Source organism: Fistularia commersonii, chromosome 35, assembly GCF_037954325.1.
Source record: "Fistularia commersonii isolate RoL2024-O1a breed Wild chromosome 35, RoL_Fcom_v1.0, whole genome shotgun sequence".
In the NCBI taxonomy this organism is placed as follows: domain Eukaryota; kingdom Metazoa; phylum Chordata; class Actinopteri; order Syngnathiformes; family Fistulariidae; genus Fistularia; species Fistularia commersonii.
Window position 1 is genome coordinate 4,697,744 of NC_141318.1, and position 23,032 is coordinate 4,720,775.

A 23,032-nucleotide genomic window follows, 5' to 3' on the forward strand; every position below is an offset into this window, starting at 1 on the left:
GCAGGGAAAAATAGAAGTAGCGTCGTCTTCTAAATTCCCCTTTGTCTCCGTCCCCAGTCCTTCTTCCACACCGTGCTGGAGAACAGCGCCCACTGCGAGAGCATGGTGGACAACAACCTGCGCATCACCAACTGGAACCGCAAACTCGGCTGCAAGTGTCAGTACAAGCACATCGTGGACTGGTGCGGCTGCTCGCCCAACGACTTCAAGCCCGCCGATTTCCACCGCTTCCAGGTAAACGCAAGACAGGGAAGTCCGAAGAAGACGCAGGCGATGGCCGGAGGCGGCGTTGGTCAAAGGCCGGTCAAAGGCCCAGCTTGACCGGTCTTCCCGGCATTGCCGTTTCTGTCTGCCGAAGCATACCGTTCTTGCTCCCCGGCATTGCCGTTTCTGTCTGCCGAAGCATACCGTTCTTGCTCCCCGGCATTGCCGTTTCTGTCTGCCGAAGCATACCGTTCTTGCTCCCCGGCATTGCCGTTTCTGTCTGCCGAAGCATACCGTTCTTGCTCCCCGGCCACTCCAGAGCCAGCGACGACCCCGGGGGTCGGTTTACGTCCCGCTAAATACATCAGATTTCCCGTCCCTGCCCTCGCCGTTTGTCCTCTAAACCCCCGGATCCCGCCGGCTACAAATGTGCGTCATCTTCATTTGTACGACCCAGAAAAGGGTAACATCTTAATAGTGATCATGGCCCTCTTAGCCGCGGGTGTAAGGGGCTGGTCGGCTTCTACCAAATGAAAGCGAGCGGCGGCGATGGCCCGCTACTTTTTTTTTAATACGCTCCTGAAAAGCGAGAAAAAAAAAGAAGCGGCGGCACAATGTGAGGACACCCCGTCTCTCCGAGTCATATTCCTTCTGCGAGGTGATTCATTTCATCTCATCTCGTTCCCCTTCTCCTCCTCCTCCCCCGCATACCAGTCACGCTGACCTCAGCTCTCCCTCCGGCGGACCCGTCTGCCGTCTGTCTCCCTCGCTCCCTGGCAGCCGCGGTGCCAAAACATTACCGCGGCGCCCTGGCAGAGCTGCGGGGTCTGGTTGGCACCCGGGTATCAGTGGAGTCCAAACCCGGGGAACAAAGCGGCCTCTCCCAAGCCTGCCAGGCTCCGAATTAATAGGAGCTAATATCCCATCCAGCGCGCAAGCTCAATTTAGCTCTGCGCCGCCGCGTCGGGGGAGATAGAGACACAGAAACTCGCAGAGTCGGTGTGGAACAAGCCGGCGGTCCCTCCGGCCCGGAAAAGTGAAACCAATGTCGAAGTGCTTTCACGGCCGCGGCAGCTCCTCCGGTCTCAGAGAGGAGTCGACCGCACTGAGGTTTTCTGGAGGGAAACGGTGCGCGTCTCGCTCGACTGTTGGCTCGTGGCGATGCTAATCACCGGTCTCGAGGATTTATTGTATTAAGACGGTTCCTGGTTTGGTCCGGGAGGTCTAACCGCTGAGGTCATTTTGTTTTTGTTAGTTAGCAGAGCGCTCGCTCGCTCGCGTCTTCTCCACCTCTTCGGATAGTAGTCTCAAAACCGCACCTGCGGCGCGCTAAATCGACGTTACCTTGGCGACTCGCAAAACGATTTCCTTCCCATGTCATCACCTCAGCTGTTTATGCAGCTACATAACTAAGCCTGCCTGGCGCCAACAGTTAAACAGGGATTCTGTGAGCTAGCTAGGGTCTGCACCGCGGTAAAGATGTTCAGCTATTGGTTTTCCGGCTTAATTCATTCATTCTTTCATTACATATACCGCTTATTAATTGCGCGCCTTATAGAGATGTGCAACATACCGATCGAACCTTCTTGCTTTGGGGCGGAAGCGCCGAGTGCTGCGCCGCCACGTCGCCGCCGTGATCCCCTAAAAATACGCTAGCATTTGCCAGTTTTTCTTTATCATCGTCTCTCAGCTTGACTTCGACCCCTTCCTGGGATAAATGCGATGATTTATATCTCTAAAAACAGAACCCAATATCCCAAAGGTCCAGTTCCTTTTGGACGGTTTATTTCAAGTAGGACGATTTGAAATTTCCTCCGGTGGTGAATTTGACGGCCCGTCCTTAATGCAGAGTGAAGTGGAGGAGAGCGCAGCAGCCTTGCCTTTGTCCGGGTGCATCCCGGTTGCTATGATACCTTTAAGATTGAAACGCGTTTGGGGGGACGGGTTGTGACAGGTCGGCACATTCAGACGACCGCGCCGAGCGGGCACGGCGGGACTCCGGGAACGAATGTTTCATTCATCGGCCGCATTATCGTACATGATGTATCATCCGGTTCCAGGAGGAGCCGCGTTAGAAGCCCCGCCGCTCCCCGCGCCGCCATGAGAATCAACTGAACTCTGGAACATCTACCGCAGCCTGGGTTTGGTCTTCGGGTAGCACCGAGGTGCCCGGCGCTCGGGTGAAACTATCGGTAAATAGTTTTGCGTCTGCGGCAAAGGGGTAAAAAAGAAAGAAGGGCGCCATTGTGTGAACGCCAAGTCGCGGGGGCGGCAGATTTCACGGCGCCACAGTGAGGAGGGGGCGGGGAGGACACGCCGCTGGACGGGGAGCGTTGCCGACAAAACGGACGGAGACCGAAGATGGTGCAGATACTGCGTCTGTGTTGAGATGCTTCATTTCTGCAGTAAAAGTACATCAAGGAATGCGGCGACTTATTTACTTTTAAAGTACAGAAACCGCTACATCCTTACAAATATATCATATATAATATGTACAAATACGTCCAAACTGTGTTGCATTAATGTTTGAATTCTTGCACCAATCATCCAGCCTCCTCTTCAAATCAGCCCACCTTGCTTTATGTAGCGGTTAGCCGCTACAGCAGCGCTTGCTAGCTGACTTCGCTAGCATTTAAAAAAATCGCTCCCTTCTGCCGATCTGCTTTTTTTTTTACAGATTTTGAAATTCCAGAGTTCCTGAAAGTCGTGTTTAGCGACAGCATGTTGAGTACCGCATGCACGTGTGTGTGTGTGTGTGTGTGTGCATGTAGCGCACGGTAGGCTAATTTGAATACGATGCAAATATTGCGACTTGTTCCTTCCTGGCAGAATTTGGATGTCGAGCCCCGGCTCAAATTGGTTTTTGCATAATCTTATTTTGTTTTGGTTGAACACTCACAAAAAGAAAAGTCACACAAACACTTGTCTGATCTGAAATTAGCGATGAGGGCAAACCCCATTCCCAAATCTGTCTCCTCCTCCGCAGCAAACGGTGCGTCCCACCTTCTTCGCCAGGAAGTTCGAAGCCAGCGTCAACCAGGAGATCGTCAACCACCTGGACGCCTACCTGTACGGGTCGTTACCCCCGGGCACGCCGGGCCTGAATTCGTACTGGGAGAACGTGCACGACGAGCCGGACGGCGTGGCCAGTCTGTCCGACACGCAGCTCACGTACTATCACTCGTTCTCGCGGCTGGGCCTGGCCCGGGCTGCCGCCGCCCTGCGGGGCGACCCGACGGATCACAGCTGCAGGTGAGCCGACTAGCACCGACCAGCGCCGGTTTTCACGGTCGCCAAGGATACGGGCGGCCGCCGCGTCGGCGCAAACAGACCGTGGACAAATCGTCCGCACGCACGGTCGCATTTCACACCGCTGCGGTCACCCAGGGGCTCCGGCTGATGTTATTGATTATGTCACATGAGGCGCTCGCCCCGCCGATAATCGTGCTATCTATAGCTCCCATTGCTAAGGCGCAATCGCTCGCCGGAGAGGAGCCGGGGGGGGGGGCGGCAGATGTTTCCGAATAACGGGAGAAGACGTGCCATTATCTGATCCGAGCGGCGGCTCCTTGTTGTTCGCGGTCATCCAAAAGCGTCCACAAACCACCGGCTGTCCAGCGGCGGTTTTAAGCCCCGGCATTATTTTCCGTTGAAAGTGAAAAGAAAAAGGGAAAAAAAAAAAGATAAAAAGCGCGAGGCTCGGCTGAGCCGGGCTTTGTCAGCCGAGATGTTTTGTATCCGGTAAGCGGGGGATCCGGGATGACAGGGTGCCCGCTGACAGCGCCGCCTGTCCCGGTGCATTGTGGGTGTTCTGTGAAGTCCTGCAGGTAAAGCTGTGCAGGACAAGGAGGCGGCCGAGCAGCCGCCAGACCTTCTATCAGCTGCAGCAGGTTTCTGCCAAAACGTGTGTGTGTGCGTGTGTGCGTGTGTATGTGTGTGTGTGTGTGAAAATATGCATAAACACAGGCACACACGCGCACTGTGTATATCCAGTATTGTGCATGCACACATGTGTGTGTGTGTGTGTGTGTGTGTGTGTGTGTGTGTGTAATGCATGTGCAAGCGCATCTGTTCATGGGTATAATACATATAATACATATATTTATGTATTATTTACTATGATATATAATGCATACTTGAACATATATATAATTCATACAGATTTCTATTACATGTACAACATGTATACATTCATATACATACACACATACTTTTTTGTGTGGCTGTCTGGCTGTGTGTGTGTGTGTGTGTGTATGTATTTGAATGGGTTTGTGCTTGTATGTATTTTATGTGCACACTCACTCCATTTACATACAAAAAAATGGAAAATATAAAGTTACAGACACATACACCCATGCGTGTATATACTTGTGTGTACTTATGTACTAATTCACGTGTTTAATAGATACCCGTGAATATATGCGTACAGTATTACGTGTTACACATGTGTACTACATGTACAATGTATACAATTCTATACACACATAAGACTCATATGTGAGTATGCATGTGTCTCTAGCTGCATGTATGTATGTATATGTCCATACTCTCTTTCTCTCTCTATATATAAAGATTTAGATATATATATGCATATATTTAGACATACATCCATAAAGACACCTGTGTAAAAGATTTATATACATGTGTGTTTGTGTCCACGAGTCTAGATGTGTATCTACGCGTCTGCATATGTATGTGTGAATGTGTGCATTTATGCAAAATAAAGGTGTGATATAAAGATAATATTAAATATAATGAATATATATGATTCCTACATGTATTATATATACAATATGTATATTATACATAAAAATTTATGTGTGTGAGTGTGTATTGGTGTGCATGTGTCTGACTGCATGTCACATCCATGCAAATATATACAGCGTAGCTATAGTATGTACTGTACACACTTATCATATCTTTACACACACATATATGCAAACATGCATATTTATACGTGTCTTTGCATGTGTGCGTTCGCCACGGCTCGACACGTGGACATGCATGATGAGGCGTCCGTATTAATTCTCTCGATATTCTAAATGTATATATGTATGCTTGTATAAATAATGAGCAAGGTCATATATGATGAGAGTTGCTCTGTGCTGAGAGTGCAGGCCTGCATGCAGCCTGATCAGTGTTTTCCTCAATCTAGCCACGTTCGGGTCATTTATAGCGCTTATGTTTGATTGGCGTCTCAAGCGCGGCGGCACATGCGGCGCTCGCCTGTGCGGAATTCAGATGCGTGGCGTGACGGCCAGCCGGTCCGGGGGTGAGAGTTTAGGCCGTTCGGCCGTTCCTGCCGCGACGGTGGAAGGCGGGCGGAAAGCTTGATTGGCGTCCGGCCTCCCCTGGCATACGCTTCTCCTCTGGGGGAAAAAAGTCCAGCTCGTGGCGGAGAATCGCAAAGCGGGGGATTGAAATCGAAAAGTGACGGACGATCCGGGACGAAGACGAGCGGAGGCAGACGGGAAAATAGCGGTGAAGGAGAGCGCTGTTATCGCGGAGGGTGTAAATATTTGCTGTTCTGCTTGTCAGGGTAGCATTCGCTGGGCCGGCTTGACTCCTGGTTCCTGCCGGGGAATACTGATGAGGGCGCGGTGGGGAGCAAAAAGGGGGGGGGGGCGCCGTGGGAGTGCTGGTCCGTCTCGGGCAAAAGAGGAGCTGCAAAGAATTTAAGGGCGCGGAAGAGACGGGGGAGGGGGTAGAGGGGCAACCCCGGCCGGGATGCGCCCGAGAGCAGCTGCGGTTTGTCCCGCAGCGGCGCCCACCCGGCCTCCTTGTTTGTTTCTCCAGAAGTCACCCGGGTTGACTGCCCCCGGGGCCAGCCCTCCCTGACACACCAACAAACAGCAGACTAATCGAGGGGAAGGGTGGGGGGAGTTGGGGTTAGACCTCCTCGCCACTTCAGCTGCCTGGATGACCCAGTTGAGTTTTCTTCAGCGGACTGTTTTCAAGTTGGACTTTGTGTATGTATGTGTGTGGCCCCTCATTTTCGTGATTTCCTCTGGCTGGCAGGCATCCACGGTCCCAGCTGTCGCGCCCATTCAGGCCCCCGAGGGAATGAAAAAAGCGGCTCAACGTTCTGTAGTGGGGCATCAACGGCGATAGATTGCTGTTCTTTATCACTTCAAACCATGCCAAGAAGCCACTCAGGCTTTGGTGTTGCAGGTGGACACCCTGCACCACGGTCGCCAGCGTCAGCCAATCATCATTGTTCACTTTGAGCACACAATAGCACCCGGCACCCCATAGCAACCGGCACCCAATAGCATCCAGTGCACAATAGCATCCAGCTCCCAATAGCATCCAGCACCCAATGGCATCCAGTGTGCAATAGCATCCAGTGCCCAATAGTATCCAGTGCATAATAACATCCAGCTCTCAATAGTATCCAGTGCCCAATAGCATCCAGAACCCAATAGCATCCAGTGCCCAATAGTATCCAGTGCATAATAACATCCAGCTCCCAATAGTATCCAGTGCTCAATAGCATCCAGCACCCAATGGCATCCAGCACACAATAGCATCCACTGCCCAGTACCATCCAGTGCCCAATAGCATCCACTGCCCAGTACCATCCAGTGCCCAATGGCATCCAGTGCTCAATAGCATCCAGCCCCCAATCGCACCCAGCGCCCAAAAGCATCCAGTGCCCGCAGAGCATCCAGCACCTTATAGTGTGAGGACCGGCCATCGAGGTATTGGGTTTGCTAACAAATACTCTCCGCCCCCGTCAGGTACTTCCCCATGGGCCACCCCGTGTCGGTGCACCTCTACTTCCAGTCCGACCAGTTCAAGGGCTACCTCGTCAAGCACCACGCCACCAACCTCGCCACCAGCAAGCTGGAGACGGTGGAGACCTGGGTGGCGCCCAAGAAGAACTTCAAACTAACACCGCCCGCTGGTAGCACCTTCAGCAGGCTGCAGTTCGCAGAGGTGAGTCGGCGACCTCTCCTTTCATTGTGGCTGATTTGGCGGTTCGGTCATCCCTTCAACGGCAAGGTTGGCGGTTCGATTCCCGGCTCCCCGCAAGATACCGTACCCCGAGTTGCTCTGTTTAGCACCTTGGAGGTGCGAGTGCTTGTCATAGATGCGGATACACGCGCACAGCAACATGCAAAATATGGCCGACGTGACATCGTGATGCGTGCGTCGGAGGCTTTTTTTTGCTGTGTTGCCGCCGATTCCCCAGCCGCGGCGGCGGCGCAGCCTCTCACACGCCTCCATGTCTGTTTCTGTCTATTCATCAAACGCCCGCGGTGATCCCCTTGCAGGAATGATAAGCGCGTCTCCTCATTAAGGAGGTATTGCGGCGCGCACGAAAATGCAACATTGATTGTTTACTCCGAAGGGATCAGCCTGTCGAGTTTTTTTTTTTTTTAAACATACGTGAATGCCTGCCTTCAGCGTGAGACTGGCTGCGCTCGTTTCCGCGGAAGAAACAGCCGTCCTGGATTCGACGGAAACACCTCGTTTTGTCAGCGGCGCGCCTGGCAGGGAAAAAACAACCCCCAAATAACTTATTCCGTGTGATTTCCAAAGAGCTCCGCGAATGCCCTAAATAGCTGTACGACTCATCGCCATGGCGACCTTAATTTCACCGACCTTGTCGGGATGCGAAGCCCGGACCGACGGCTTTAACGGCCACGTCGGACCGCAGTCGGACGAGTTCATCCCAAGACAAGGGGACGGGCTGTTTACTAATTTAACAGGAAACCATCCCGCCTCCTTTGCAAGAGGTTGAATCGCTTAGCCGCTTTGCTAGCTTTGTCCACGTTGCTGTCAAAGAAAACTTTCATGGGCATCTGTGAGGGGCCGTGCACTACCCGTGCACGCCGACCCGTGAGTGACAGCGGAGTGACGCGAGCCGGCGCTTTTATCTGGATACCCGGCCCGGGAAAGCGCTCAGCGCCGGGGCGACTGTCAATCACTCCGCCTGTCCGTGGCTTCTTTAGCGACAAGAGCAGAAATAGCAGGAATAAGATGACAGCGCCGCCGCGGCGCCACCTCCCCCCCCCCCGCTCTTTGTCATTTTAGCAGATATGATTCATTACATAAATGCTATACATCAGGCTTTCCCGGATAGACGGTATGCTTGACTTCACAATGTGTATCCCGTCCTCCTCTGGACATAAAGGAGGACAGATACGTCTTCTTCTCCCTCCGCCAGCCGCCTTTATGGGCCTTTTTTACGGCCTGATTTAGCGCGGCGCCGCTAAAATCCCGCACAGTTAAAATTAGTCTCCCGCCTCATGTCGGCGTTGACATTGAGATGTATCGGCCCGGCGGTGAATCAACGGCTGGCGGAGAACGGACAAGGGGGGTCGACATCGTAGCGAACCCTTTTTCGTGGAACGCCCACCGGCTCCTTGTTTCCTTCGCAAAGGCGCGCAGATTGATAGCATTGTCATGTTGGTGCGGGGACGGCGAGCAGATACTGAAGTTTTAATGCAGCGTGAAGATGGGAGGCCGGTTAAAAAAACGTGGGAGTAGAGTGCTACCTGAGTGCAATTTGTCACCCTTTTTTTTTTTTTTTTTTTTTTTTTCCCACAAAATGGCTTCCTCCGCTAACACGCAGCTTCATGTGAATTGAAGGGTTTCTACAGGGAAAAGTCTTTTTTTTTTTTTTTTTTTTTTACCTGCAGAAAGGAAAGGCTTCTTTGTCCACAGCTTGAGAAAAATGTCAAGCGGTAATCGGGCGTGGGCTCGAGAAACGTCAAGATTCTGCAGGCGAGAATCAAACTTTCAATGAAAAGAACTTTTCAGAAACACGGCAGAGACCCCCCCCCCCCCCCTTCCTTTCACTTCACTGTGCAACAAAGTAAAAAAAAAAAAAAAACCAGAGCTTTTGGAAAAGGGCAACAGGCGTGATGCAGATATCGAATTTGAAGACGACATTTGGACAAACACGATTAGAACGCCGCTGCCGTGTCCCAAGGTTAATTACCCTAGATTTAGTCTGAAAAGGATAACCATCGGCTTATCGTCTGAAATGTCCCGAGTCCGTTTTTTTCTTTATTTTTTTATTTTGATTACAAACTCGCTGCACATCTGTATCCATGGTTACCGATGTTGAAAAGCCCTGCGTTTCACACAGGTGCAATTGGTCGAACCACAGTTTATAGGGTAAATAAACACGCTGTTAGCACAGCTAGCTACCCTTGCTTCCATTATTGTAGTCCAGTTTGGCTTCTTTGGGTTGGGTCTGTTCCCTTCTCATGCTAGCAGGTTTGCATACCAGCTAGCCACGCCCTCTGTTCCTCAAAGTAGCTCTTTGTAGCACACATTCAACATGTTTAGCGCATGGAAGAACTCCTGTGACATCAAAAAATTGCGATTCCTTTATTAAATCCTCCCGCTAATAAAGGCAGGATGCACAGTTTTGGTTAACACGACTTTTAGTAGCATCCGCAGGGAGCCGGCCTTCCGGGTGATGTTTTAGGGGTGGGACTCGAAGCCTGAAGTGTCAGTTCCGAACCAGCTTGAACTCTTGCTTTTCCCTCTGCATGTCTCCAGTACGTTTGGAAGCCGGTCGGTATTGTGAGCAACAAATGAGATAGCGGGCTCCTCAGCTTTTGCCGCGGAATTTGCATTCCATCCGTGCCTGAAAGAAACACTGCTTGCACGACGAGACCAGAGCGAAAAATAAATAAAGTGAAAAGCTCCTCGCGGAGTCAAGCGGGGCGGCGGTGGCCTGTGAAGCCCAGATGTGAAATATGCGAGCTGTTTAACCAGCTCGTTCGCAGGCACGCGGGTCAGCTTGACCTAAAGAACATCGCTTCCCGCCATCCGCCGCGAGTGCACGGGTGTCACTTTTCATCACATAAATGTGAATGTTGTCAAACAGAAAGCTTTTAAGTAAAGTTTGGTTTAAACTGGAATGGGAGAGTGCTTCTTGTATATCATCTCTGCGGAGGGTGGAGGGTTGAGGTTGGAGATCCCTACTGGCCCGGTTTGGAGCTGGAACAAACTTTTATGTGAACTCTGATGAAGAAGAGATGACATGGAAAGTTGTCGGAAACTTGGATCAATTAGATATAGGTTGTTTTCTGGACCGCTTGCACTCACGGTCCAGGGGTTGCTGGATCTCAGGACCACATATACAAACGTACAACCCTTCACCTTCTTATTTATATGTTATATAGACATACAACCATTCATAAGCATACAAGTCTGGACCTCCTGCATCTTTTTGGACTTTGGGAGGAAACTCCGTGCAGAAATGCCCGCTGTTGGAATTGAACCAGGGACTTTCTGGAATCACAGCAAACCTCCATTAAATCCCCGACACTCTTCGTTCACCACCCTTTCATCCTCACCTTCCCCTCCACAGTGATTCTTTACTAGCCTGTGTCCGTCTGTCTGGACCCCCGGCGGCCCTCGGGCGACACATGTGTTTGATTACATCCACTAATAGGACTTCAAAATGGCTGCCCCCCCCCACCGAGGGCCATCCGTGCCCCGTGGTTTTAAGCGGGGCCAGATGTCGATCGGGGGGACCGTCCGCGTCAAACCGGGCTGCTTTATTTAATGGCAATGTCAGACGGTAGGCGCCGGCGAGACGGCGAGCCGACAACCTGGAGTCAAGGTTTGCCGAGCCCCTAAGGTCAGGAGGAAGAAGTAAAGCCGGACTTGAAGATCTGAGATTTTATATATTTCTCATTAAACGGGGGGGGGGGGGGGGGGGGGGCAGGATTTAAGACGGAGAAATGGTCCGACAGAGGTCAAGGGACGGGAGTGATTACATTCCCTTTATCTGAGTTAGACGCCAAACACCCGAGCGGACGCTCGCCGTCGTCGGTCGACGGGAGCCGCGTGAAACGGCCCCGGAGTAAAGCCGATAAACGTCCGGCCCCAAATGAAAGGTGTTGTCATAACGGCCCGACCCGAGTGATAGGTTAAGCCGCGCGAGTCGGGAGGAGGGCTAAGAAAAAAAAATAAATTGGAAAAAAAAAAGGCCAAAGGTCATGGCGAGGTCACAGGCGTTAGTTCTACAAAGGCATTTGGCTTCTAAGATGGGCTGTAAGCAAGAAAAGGTCGTAAGCCTTTCACTTGGTGAGCGATTGGGTGTTGGTCTTAAGCCGGAGCTTATTGGTCGGAGGCACGTAGGGGCAGGTTGAGCGCGGAGGTCGTCCTAAGCCACGGGCTGACGGTGAAATGGGCCAGGAGTTAATCCCCGTTTGACCTACTTTGGTGGTAATGAAAGACTTTCTCGCCGCCGGTGGCTTCCTGGACGGCCCGCGGACGCACCTTGGGTTCAATCTGCAGGGGCGGGAGAGGAGGTGATGTGTCGCCGCGGAAACTTACTTAGATGTTCCGGCGAACTTTTCCGCGTAGTTTGGGATGCGACGGGGAGGCGGCGGAGCTGAGTTGCACCGCGTCCGTGGACCGAAACCCCACCTCCGCTCAGAGAAGCAACAGTACCGTTTTCTGCTCCCTTTGGTCCACTGGGCGCCTGCCAGTCAACAAGCTGCATTATCATCCCATGTGTGTTGAAGACACGAAGAGGTGGGAAGCCCCTCAGAGCCGCCCACTCATCCAGACCCAAGAGGCCAGAAGTTTGGCAACAGCAGAAGCAGAAGAAGAAGAAGAAGAAGTGCGTTGCAGGCGATGCAGTGCTCAGTCAGCGTCGCCGCAGAGGAGGAGGTCCCTCCTACCGTGTGATCTTTATCACCTGCAGACTAAATCCCCCCTGCGGATCGCCATGAGATCCCATCGAACCCCCCCACCACCGTGGCTGCGACCGCAGGCTCGCACACAGTGTGTGTGTGTGTGTGTGTGTGTGTGTACGTGCACGCCAGTGAGTCAGCCTTGGACCAAGTAATAAGCTGCAGAGGCGCCGGACAACAGGGCTGTTAAGTGATTTAAAGGATCCGAGGTCGGTGGGGGGGGCGGCGACACGGCAGAGGTCAGTCAAATAATTGAGATGAAAGTGAGGTATCTTTTACGGCATTCCAAGACACACACACACACACACACACACACACACACACACGCGCGCGCAGATACTCAGGCATTGTCTCGTTTGTGTAAGTACTTTCTATTTATGCAGCGCATTCCAATCCCAGCCCTCACAGGATGTGATACGGAGTCACTTCCAGTCAGCCATTGATCGTCAGCGCGCTAATCAGCCGCTCAGCGCCTCATAAAGGCTCCGTCCCTCTCACATTTCCGCATTTCACTCCCACACACCCACACACCCGACCGACCCCACCCCATCAGGCTCCAACGCTCGGGGTCTCTGGCGTTGCGCAGCACGCAGCTTTGCGGTTTCTGCAGTCTGGAAATGCATTTGCAGTGGCGGTGTCAGTTACAGTTACAGTTACAGTTACAGTTGCCTCTGCAGTTGCAGTGCTGGCTACAGTTGCACCTGCATTGGCAGTCAGCTGCAGTGTTATTTGTAAGTGCAGTCGCAGTTGAAGTTACAGTTACAGTTACAGTTACAAGGGCAGTTTCATTTACAACTGTAGTTGCAATTGCAGTTTCCTGTGCAGTTACAGTTACAGTTACAGTTACAGGTACCTGTTTCTCTCAACCTTCAAGAAACAGGTAAAAACGTTTCTCTTTCAGGACTTTTTACTGCGCTGATGCCCCAGATCAGGTTAGGCACCAAGTAAGGCTATGCAGTGTGTGTGTGTGAGTGTGTATGTTTGTGTATGTCTTTATCAAAAAATAAATAAATAAAATAACTAACCCAAGCTTACTGTTCTGTATTTTTCCTGTGCATCGTGTATTTGCAAGTGTATTTGCAGTCCCTATGTCCTCTATTGTAAGTCGCTTTGGATAAAAGCGTCTGCCAAATGCAATGTAATGTAATGTAATGTAATGTAATGTAATGTAATGTAATATAATGTAATGTAATGTAATGTAATGTAAAAGGTGCAGCTGCAGTTTCAGATGGTGTAGTTTGCTGTAACTATAACTGCACATTTACCAAAAATGTGCAGTTACAGTTACATGCGCACTAGTTATAATTGTAGATGCAGCTACATGCACAGTTGCAGTTGCAGTTTCAGATGCAGTTACAGTTACAGTGACAGTTATAGTTACAGTTACAGTTACAGGTGCAGTTGCAGTTTCAGATAGGCCTATAGTCCAGTTACAGTTACAGTTACAGAAGCAGTTGCAGGCATAGTTGCAATTAGAGTTTCAGTTATTGGAGCAGTTGCAGTTACATTTACAGTTGCGGTTGCAGTTATAGTTGCACTTACAGGTAGAGTTGCACGAGACCAAGAGGTAAATGTCGAACTCTGATTTTTATATCCGAGTGTAGTTTTGTCGCTGGTTCTCCGCTCCACCTGTTTTTGCGTCTCATCATTTGCCGGCTGTGTTTTTAACTCTGTCGGGATCTGTCGCGTTCACGCTGCGTGAAGTGTCGAAAATTACATTTTTCGTCTGGGAAAAAAAGGTCGGGGAAGATATTGGTGACGTTCACGTCCGTTTCTTTCCCTCTCCCAGATCGGGACCGAATGGGACGCCAAGGAACGCATGTTCAGGAACTTCGGCGGGCTGATGGGCCCGACGGACGAGACGGTGGGCATGCAGAAGTGGAGCAAGGGGCCCAACGTCACCGTGACCGTGGTGTGGATCGACCCCACCAACGTCATCGCCGCCACCTACGACATCCTCATCGACGCCGTGGCCGAGTTCACCCACTACCGGCCTCCGCTCAACCTGCCGCTGCGGCCCGGCGTGTGGAGCGTGCGCATCCTGCACCACTGGAGCCCCGTGGCCGAGATGCGATTCCTGGTCGCCCCCTTGGCCTTTAATAAGCATCAGCCAATCCGACAAGGTGAGGCACGGCCGCCCGTTTGTTTTAGCATAGCACAAAATTGCTATTGATCGTGTTATTTGTACAAATAGCCCTGTAAGACGTATCGCGCCGGGGCCCGCCATTTATCCGCAGACGATCATCATTCATCAGAAAACTACCTGCGTTGTAGATTTGTTTGGGTGGAATCCCCCCGCTCGGCGCAGACTAATCCGGCCGCCCGGCCATAAATCCTCGGCGTCGGCGTCACAGCCGAGCCGGCTCGGCTCCGCCGCCATTTTTCAGCGGTAATTTGCGGCGTCGTGCGCAGTAAGTCAACCGGGGGCTGACTTTGACGGATGATCGGAGCTCAAACGACGACCATCTCGCCGCCTAATGAGCGCCATCCGCTTCGGCAGTGGACGCAGCGTTAGCTACATGCTAACTGCTAAAGAGCCTTAAATGACACAACACTGACTCGCTAACCTACTTGCCGGTCAACAATATCTGCAGACTCGCACAGGCTGTTGAAATCGGTGCAGACGCCGCTTGTTTGCCGTTAAGTCGTCCCCTGCGGGACGGAGCGTGTGGCGCAGCGGCGCGCTTGGCTCTTCCAAAACAATATCGCAATCGGCGGAGGGAGCGTCGGTTTGTCGTGAAAGTCGCTCGAACGCATTTCCTGCCTTTCCCGCCTGAATAAACTCCTCTCCCAGCGTCGCTTCTGCGGGACGACAGCGGGGAAATTCTCCAGCGCGGCCGGTTGGGTTCATTTAGCTCCGTCTCGTCGGGGCGGCTTCGGCGCTCGAGGGCTATTCTTCATTTCCAGCGGTCCTTCCGGATCCATCTTGGATGATATTCTGTGTCGCGGGAGATCAGACTTCGCTTTATTGGAGGCGCTCGGTTAAATGTCGCGCCGTCTGGAATCCCGCCTCGATGAAGAATCTCTGTCCTCTGTTCCCGTTGATAAGCGACGCCTTGCGTCCGGTGCCAGAAACGTCCTCCAAACCCGAGACCCCGAAACAAAGATTATGGGATGGATGGAAAGAGAGGGTCTTTGAGTTTATTCAGTCGGCAGGTCTCAGTTAGAACGTGCACTTCTCAGTCTCTGGGTACTTCATTTTACTGCAGGTACTGCGAGCTACCACGTGGAAGCGCACACATACTCAGCAATGTTTACTGGTTACGCTCTGAATCAATGTAGTAATGAAAAACATTGTGTCAATCAATATCAAAATCAATCACTATACATGTATGTCTATGTGATACATGGATGGACAGATGGATGGATGGATGGATGGATGGATGGATGGATGGATGGATGGATGGATGGATGGATGGATGGATGGATGGATGGATGGATAGGTTTTTGGATGGATGGATGGATGGATGGATGGATGGATGGATGGAAGACGGATGGATGGATGGATGGATGGATGGATGGATGGATGGATGGAAGACGGATGGATGGATGGATGGATAGGTTTTTGGATGGATGGATGGATGGATGGATGGATGGATGGATGGATGGATGGATGGATGGATGGATGGATAGGTTTTTGGATGGATGGATGGATGGATGGATGGATGGAAGACGGATGGATGGATGGATGGATGGATGGATGGATGGATGGATGGATGGAAGACGGATGGATGGATGGATGGATAGGTTTTTGGATGGATGGATGGATGGATGGATGGATGGATGGATGGATGGATGGATGGATGGATGGATGGATGGATGGATAGGTTTTTGGATGGATGGATGGATGGATGGATGGATGGAAGACGGATGGATGGATGGATGGATGGAAGACGGATGGATGGATGGATGGATAGGTTTTTGGATGGATGGATGGATGGATGGATGGATGGATGGATGGATGGATGGATGGAAGACGGATGGATGGATGGATGGATGGATGGATGGAAGACGGATGGATGGATGGATGGATGGATGGACGGATGGATGGATGGATGGTGTGTCTAAGACCTTAGCGCACTGCAAGCAGGCGCCTCAAACATCAAGCACTGATTCTTCATGCTGGCTGTCCATCTAGCGGCTCCATGTGAAGAACATCTGTCCACTTGCCTTCACGTGCACGGCGCCGTGACCACCCCGACCCACCCACCCCCCCGGTCAGACACACGGGCCGGGCCCGTCTCTTCACGCACGGCCGAGCGTGCACGGCAAAGGGCCCAGACGCTGGCGTGACCTCACCGCAGAACGTCGCGCCCCGACGCCTTTTTTTTTTTTATTTTCTCCGCACCAGCTGGCGAAAAGCGCTGACGTCTGCTCTCGTCTGGGCGTGAGAGTCTGCGCCGGGTAGAGCGCCGGTGTGGAATTCGCAGCTCCGGCGGGGAGTTTTTTTCAGGGGGGGGGGAGAACCGGGATTTCCGACGTGATAGGAAAAAGCGAGGGCGTGGGGCTCGAAAAATAAAAACACCGAAAAATTAGCATTTGCTAACTAGCGCTTGTTCTCCAGAGGACGCCCTGAAGCTCCACAACGGGCCGGTGAAGAACAGCTACATGGAGCAGAGCTTCCACGGCCTCAACCCGGTGCTCAACATCCCCGTCAGCCTGGGCTACGTGGAGCAGGCCAAGAGGAACGCCGCGCTGACGGGCGGCGAGCTGGAGCGCTGGCTGGACGGCCTGACGGGGGAGCTTTGGGAGGCGGCGGGCGTCTGCGCCGCCGGCGCCACCGCCTGCCCCGCCATGACGGCCTGCGCCAAGAACCCCTGGAGCTCCCTGAGCCCGGACCCCAAGGCCCAGCTGGGGCCGCCGCGAGCCGACGGGCGCATCAGGTAGCAGCGAGGCCTTCCGGCTGGACCGAAGAGTCGCTGCTCCTTTTTATTTATTCCCGGGCGGCGTCGCCAGGTGGGGAGGAGGGCGGCGCTCTTCTTCTTTCTGGGTGAAGGAAAACAAAAGAAGAAAGCGATTCCTCTTTTTAAAGGGTGTCTGGACGGAGAGCAAGGGGGGGGGGATTTCCACATCCTCCCGCAGGGTTCCTCCTTTTTTTTTTTTTAGAGGATTACGCCGGCTTTTGCTATTTCAGTTTTTTTTTCTCCGTGTATTTGTTTGTTTTGTTTTTTTCTTTTCCTCTCCCCTCTCGGTGGGGTGGGTTTTTTTTTTTTTTTTCCCGCCGCGATCAAACGTCGCAGTTCTCGAGGCTTTTTATTCCGCCGCCGGAACAAATTTGGGCGATGAAGAAAAAAAAAAAAAAAAAAAAAAACAGAAGGGGGATTGGGGTGGGGGTGGGGGGTGGGGGGGGTCGACTCACGTGCCTGCTCCGTTCCACGTCGCCGCGACGGGATTTCATCACCGACGGAGCCAGTTACTTCAAAAAAAAAAAAAAAAAAAAATTGGGGTGGGAAGAGAGGGAAGAATCTTATTTTTCTTCTTTTCTTTTTTTTTTTTTTAATATCTCCCAATTTCGCCAAACGGGAGGGTTCCCTCCGCCGACCTGCCTCAAACACCCAAACAAATCCAGCTGACCTTAAAAAGATAGATATATAGATATATATATTATTTTTTTGATTTCTTCCAGTCATGTCAGTGACACCTTGTTGTACATAATCATACAAAAAAAAAAAAAAAGTCCACGAGTCACTATTTATTTAAGTTTATATTAATGATTCTATTTTTAGTCAGTGACTAAATAACTGCGACGCTGCTTTGGCAGCATGATGAATATTTTTTTGTAAAGAAAAAGCCGCCTTTATTTACAAAGGCCAAACCACCCCCGAACGTAGAGCGCACCTTTTTAACGGCCCGTGTGTCAGTCGGTGTTGTCGCGTCTGAGTAGATCTTCTCGTCTTCGGGTTTTTCTTTTCTGTTTTTTTCGGAAGGGTGAACGAAAAGACGTCTCCCGGCGGACAATCCCCGGATCCTCCGAAGATAATTCGGGATTTTCGATCCGCGGTCGCCTGACACGCCACGCCACCATCTTGTAAAGGACCATGTGTTTTTTAATTTGTTTGTTTGTTTGTTTCTCACGCATTCGGCCAAAGTTCGCCGCCGTCTCCCTCGGCGTGACTTTAACGGCGACCATCTTCGGGGAAAAAAAGGAATGAACGAGTCCCTTCTTTTGTACCAGAAACGACGAAAAAGCGAGGAAGAAATGTATATAAAGTCTTTTGTACGTAAATGTTGTTTCGAGGGTATCCTGGTGTAAATACGAACGGACGCCGTCGAGACAAAGACGGAGACGCTTTGGCGTTTCGGGCGGCGAGAACAAAACCTGGCCCTTTTTTTTTTTTTTTTTTCCGAAAATTCTCACGTGCCAGATTGTGGTCGTTGTTGCTGGAATGTATTGTGGAGCAGCTGTTGCACAAATTTATCTAAAACTGGCCCCTCTCCTCCCCCAACCCGCCCTCCCATTACGTTCATTTGTTTTTGTTTTTCCGGGGAGGCTCTGTGTGCCTTAGCTGTCTTTTAGAACCTTCTCTGTCCATCGAAACCCCTGTTTCATTATGGGATGCGGCTCGAACGTGGAGAACGCCGCGGCAACGGCCCCGTGACGCCGAAACAAAGATGTCTGCTGTTGTATATAAACGTGGCCGTGTCTTTCTCAGCTATGGTTTTATATCTTCCCTGTGGGAGATTCATTTGTCCAACTGGCTTCTTTTATTTTATTTTATTTTATTTTATTTTATTTCTCCAAACCGCTGTTGTTTTTTTTAAATAAAATTATGTGGTAAAAAACTGCTCACTCTGACTTTGCTGAGACAGAGGGTGGGGGGGGTAATATAATGAACAGCTTCTTTTATATATACTGTATATATATATATGTATATATATATATATATACATATATATATACTGTATATATGTACTAAAGAAAAATTTATTGTAATAAAATTCTAAATTGAAAATGAAATGAATGGAGAAGTTTAAAAAAGTTTGTTACATAACTTATGACATGTTTACTATATAAATTAACTTGTCTTCAATTCTATTCTCACCAGTACACACATATGTATATATAAATATATTTAGATATATCTATATATGTATACATGGATAAATGTGTGTGTGTGCTTGTGCGTGTTGTATAGTATATATATATATATATATATATATATATATAACATAATAATAATATGTATATATACTCTATACTATTACATACATTTCAAATGTGTGTATATATATATATAAATATATATATAAATATATATACATATGTATGTATGTGTGTATATACATATTTGTGTATATATATATACATACACACACATATGTGTGTATAAATGTGCGTGTGACTGGGTGTGAGCGTGTGTATACATATATATATGTATGTGTGTGAGTGAGTGTTTGTGAGTGTGCGTGTGTGTCCGCTGTCTACATGCATATATACCTACATATATACGCACACACACACCTCTATAGATATACACACATATATACACGCACACACACACTCACACACACACACACACACACTCCAGTCACACACACACATTCATACACACACACATACATATATATATATATATACATGCATGTGGTTATCTTTTGGGGGTATTTAGATATATATACATTTGAAATGTATGTAATATATATTCAGTAAATACACATATACATAGTATGAAATATTAATCTTACTAAAATGACATTTTATGAATAAATGAATACACAAATATAATCTATAAAAGAAACTTTTATAAACAAAAGTTTGTATGTAGTGTGTCATTAAGTCTATTCAAGCTGATGAGTTTTATGTAAAATGTGAATTGTAATGCAGTAAAATCTTAATTTTAATTAAAAAAAATGAACAAACCAAATTAAAATTAAAAGAGGTAGCACAGTTAAAATGTGCATTAATCTTTTATTAAGTATTACACACACATATTACATGCTCTGAGCCGGGAGCTCTCGTCACAAAATTTCACTATGCCTACACAATGAATTAAAAATCTTGATTCTTGATTTGATCAAATTTATTGCAATATGTACATTTATACATCCTTTAAGATATTTTAGATGTACAGTATATATTCTACATTTTGAAAAATTGGTTATATTTTCAAGTGTTTCAAGTAAATAAAGGAAAAAATATAGAAAATTTTAAAAATTCTCATTTCTCATGTCATATATAAGTATATAACATGTGAAGATTAAAATGGGACTTCATTAAATTTGTTGTATATACAGTACACACAAAACATCATCTTCAACATCAACAAACCACCGCCATACAAACACACTAATATTCACCAATTATTATACACCAATTAAACATTGTATAGAATACACACATACACACATACAGGCATACATACATATACATATCTTTATTTTCATTTTACAATGTATTCAGTCTATTCAATATTTCATCTTAAAATCTTTAGTTCACATCTCTATAGACACACACATATAATATACATACACATATACACATATATACATATATATGTGTATATGTGTATTATATACACATATATACATGTAGCATGTAGCACATATATGTATTATATACACATATAATATATAAAACATACAACATTTATGTATGTATAATGTAAACTTTATTTCTGTTGACACATCTTTAGACATTTAATTTCACTTTAGTCTCACACATATATATATATAGGGTGGATATAGATATAGATGTATTTATTAATCATTGCATATTTGAATAATATTTATTTAATATGTGAATCATGGCATTTTCAAATGTATATACACAGTATTCATGAAATCAACATTGAACCTAATAATATAATGTCATTAATGGATGAGTAGAAATAAACAAAACAATGGATACTTTTCAGATATTTGTTTCGATATAATCTCCTTATTAATTTCTATTTAAATATAGATATAGATATTTAAAGTTGTACAGTACCATAATAATAGTAATAATAAAACAAAATAAAATTCAATTCAACAAGTGAATTTATCAAATTAGCAAAAAACATAATAATGAATGAAAATATACACTCAATGTCAATTTTATATCTTTATTTATCTATACAATATCTACATATTAAATCTTAAGGCTGGTCATGATTCCACAACTATACCTACAGAACTGTCTCAGAAAATTAGAATATTGTGATGAAGTTCTTTATCTTCTGTAATGCAATTAAAAAAAAAAAGACTTTTTCATGATGTTCTAATATTTTGAGATGGGATTTTTGAGTTTTAAGATGTAAGCCATAATCAGCAATATTGAAATAATAAAAGATTTGCAATATTTCAGTTGATTTGTATGAATACAGAATGTATTAAATTTTTGTTTTCGTCACAATAATCACAATATTCTAATTTTCTGAGACAGTCCTGTATATAAAACCTTACATACTAATTAGAATTGAACCAGGAACCAGGTTTGCACCTCATTTTATATCTATTTTATTTCATTGTGCATAAATATGTCAATACTACATTCAGTATATGTTTTTATTCATTTGAATTATACATATTTAATCAACATTTTTCATATTTATATGTTCATCTACAAATGTGTTAATAACCATTAATTATCTATCTAGGTCAGGCTTAACTCCTGTTGCCAAGGAATTTGAACAGAAATATTTATTTTTATAAATGTATTTACTCTACATATAACCTATTTTATATCATGTGATGTGTGCTAAAAATCTCTTCATTATAAATACGTATACATATAAAGGTAGAAAAAAAAGAAAAAATCAAAATGTTGACCTTGGCCAAATCATCGGAATCATGATAATAATTGTTATTATTAGTAGTATTATCATTGTCTCTCTGTTTTGCGGCGCTGTGATTGACAGGTGTGCGCCGGGTTAAACCCCGCCTCCCGTGAGCAGGGATTGGCTGTTGGCCTGCTGCCACCCAGAGAGCAGGATAAGATGGAGAGACGATAAATGAAGAGCCTGGATTAGATTAAAACCTCGCAACTAGAAGGAATTCATGTTAACCTTTCCGGTCCTTTTTTTTTTTTTTTTTTTACTGCTAATACTATGAATCACGCCGTGCACTTCAGTGTTGATCTCCAAAATCCTTGGAAGGTTGGGGCGGATGGGATGGGATGCACCTCTTTTAAAGCACAACGCCAGACAATAATATTAATAATAGATATAAATGAGCGCCGCCATCAGAAGCCTTTTACCTGCTCGGCTGAGAGACGTTTTACAACGTGCCCCGACTGGCGTGTCACAGTTGGAAATGATTTCTGGGCTTTTAAACATCACTTCACGGCCCGAGCATTTCCCCCCTGCCAAAATGTGGGCGCAGCTAGTTGCTCCCACATGTTTTCCGACGAATTATCCTGCGGATGGAAGGGAGGGCGGGGGTTCGGGGCCGCTCCCACGACAAACAACCGGTTCCACGCTTACGACAAAAGCCTGCATTAGGAAGCCACCGTCGAATGTGATGGGGTGTTTTCCCCGAAGACCCCCGGCCTGCCCCCCCCCCCCCCCCCGCCCCCCCAAGAGAGTTCGCCGGGTCCCGATCAAAGGATCTCGACGGATCCCATCGGACGGGCGATAATGAGTCGCGCTGTTGGGATTCGCCGGCAGCGGGATGAAGGGTTTCATTTCCGCGCATGTTTGCTCAACTGATGGCGTCTGGGAGGAAACGCGGCGCGGATTAACGGCGGGAGAATTCACCCACGACGGCTTTTTAAACCGCAAGCCTGGTAACAAACATGCGGCTTGATTAACCGCCTCCCTTCCCCAGAGAGGAAGAGACCGCTCCGTATCGGCCGGAAGCATCTCTTGCTACTGTAAACACGGCCCTCTGTGCATCCAGGAAACACTCAGAGCGATAAAGCACAATACCAAAACAACGCAAAGGGACATTTTTAACCACTGGAAACAGACGGAGAGGCGATCTAAGTGGGCAAAACATGCCTCGCTTTTTCGTAATATGAATACAGAAAAATCAAAAGCCTAAAAGTTACTGAGCGTGTATTACATAGGTATTAGACGTGTATTATGTGGGTATTACATGTGTATTACATAGGTATTAGACTATTACATTAGTATTACACTGTATTACCTTGGTATTACATGTTTATTACATAGGTATCACATGTGTACTAATAGTATTACATGTGTATTACATGGTATTAGACATGTATTACATTG

At 47.8% G+C, this 23,032-nt stretch overlaps 1 protein-coding gene across 1 annotated transcript in view; it reads left to right on the plus strand.

The window, feature by feature from the left end:
• Positions 1-18,834, plus strand: part of LOC147213944 (xylosyltransferase 1-like) — a 59,157-nt gene extending 40,323 nt beyond the window's left edge. The window contains exons 7-11 of the mRNA XM_086142435.1: positions 58-234; positions 3,191-3,456; positions 6,945-7,143; positions 13,666-13,999; positions 16,441-18,834. Coding sequence (XP_085998561.1) covers positions 58-234; positions 3,191-3,456; positions 6,945-7,143; positions 13,666-13,999; positions 16,441-16,763 — 1,299 coding nt within the window. The 3' untranslated portion in view covers positions 16,764-18,834. The remainder of the gene's footprint in view (positions 1-57; positions 235-3,190; positions 3,457-6,944; positions 7,144-13,665; positions 14,000-16,440) is intronic.
• Positions 18,835-23,032: the final 4,198 nt, after the last annotated feature.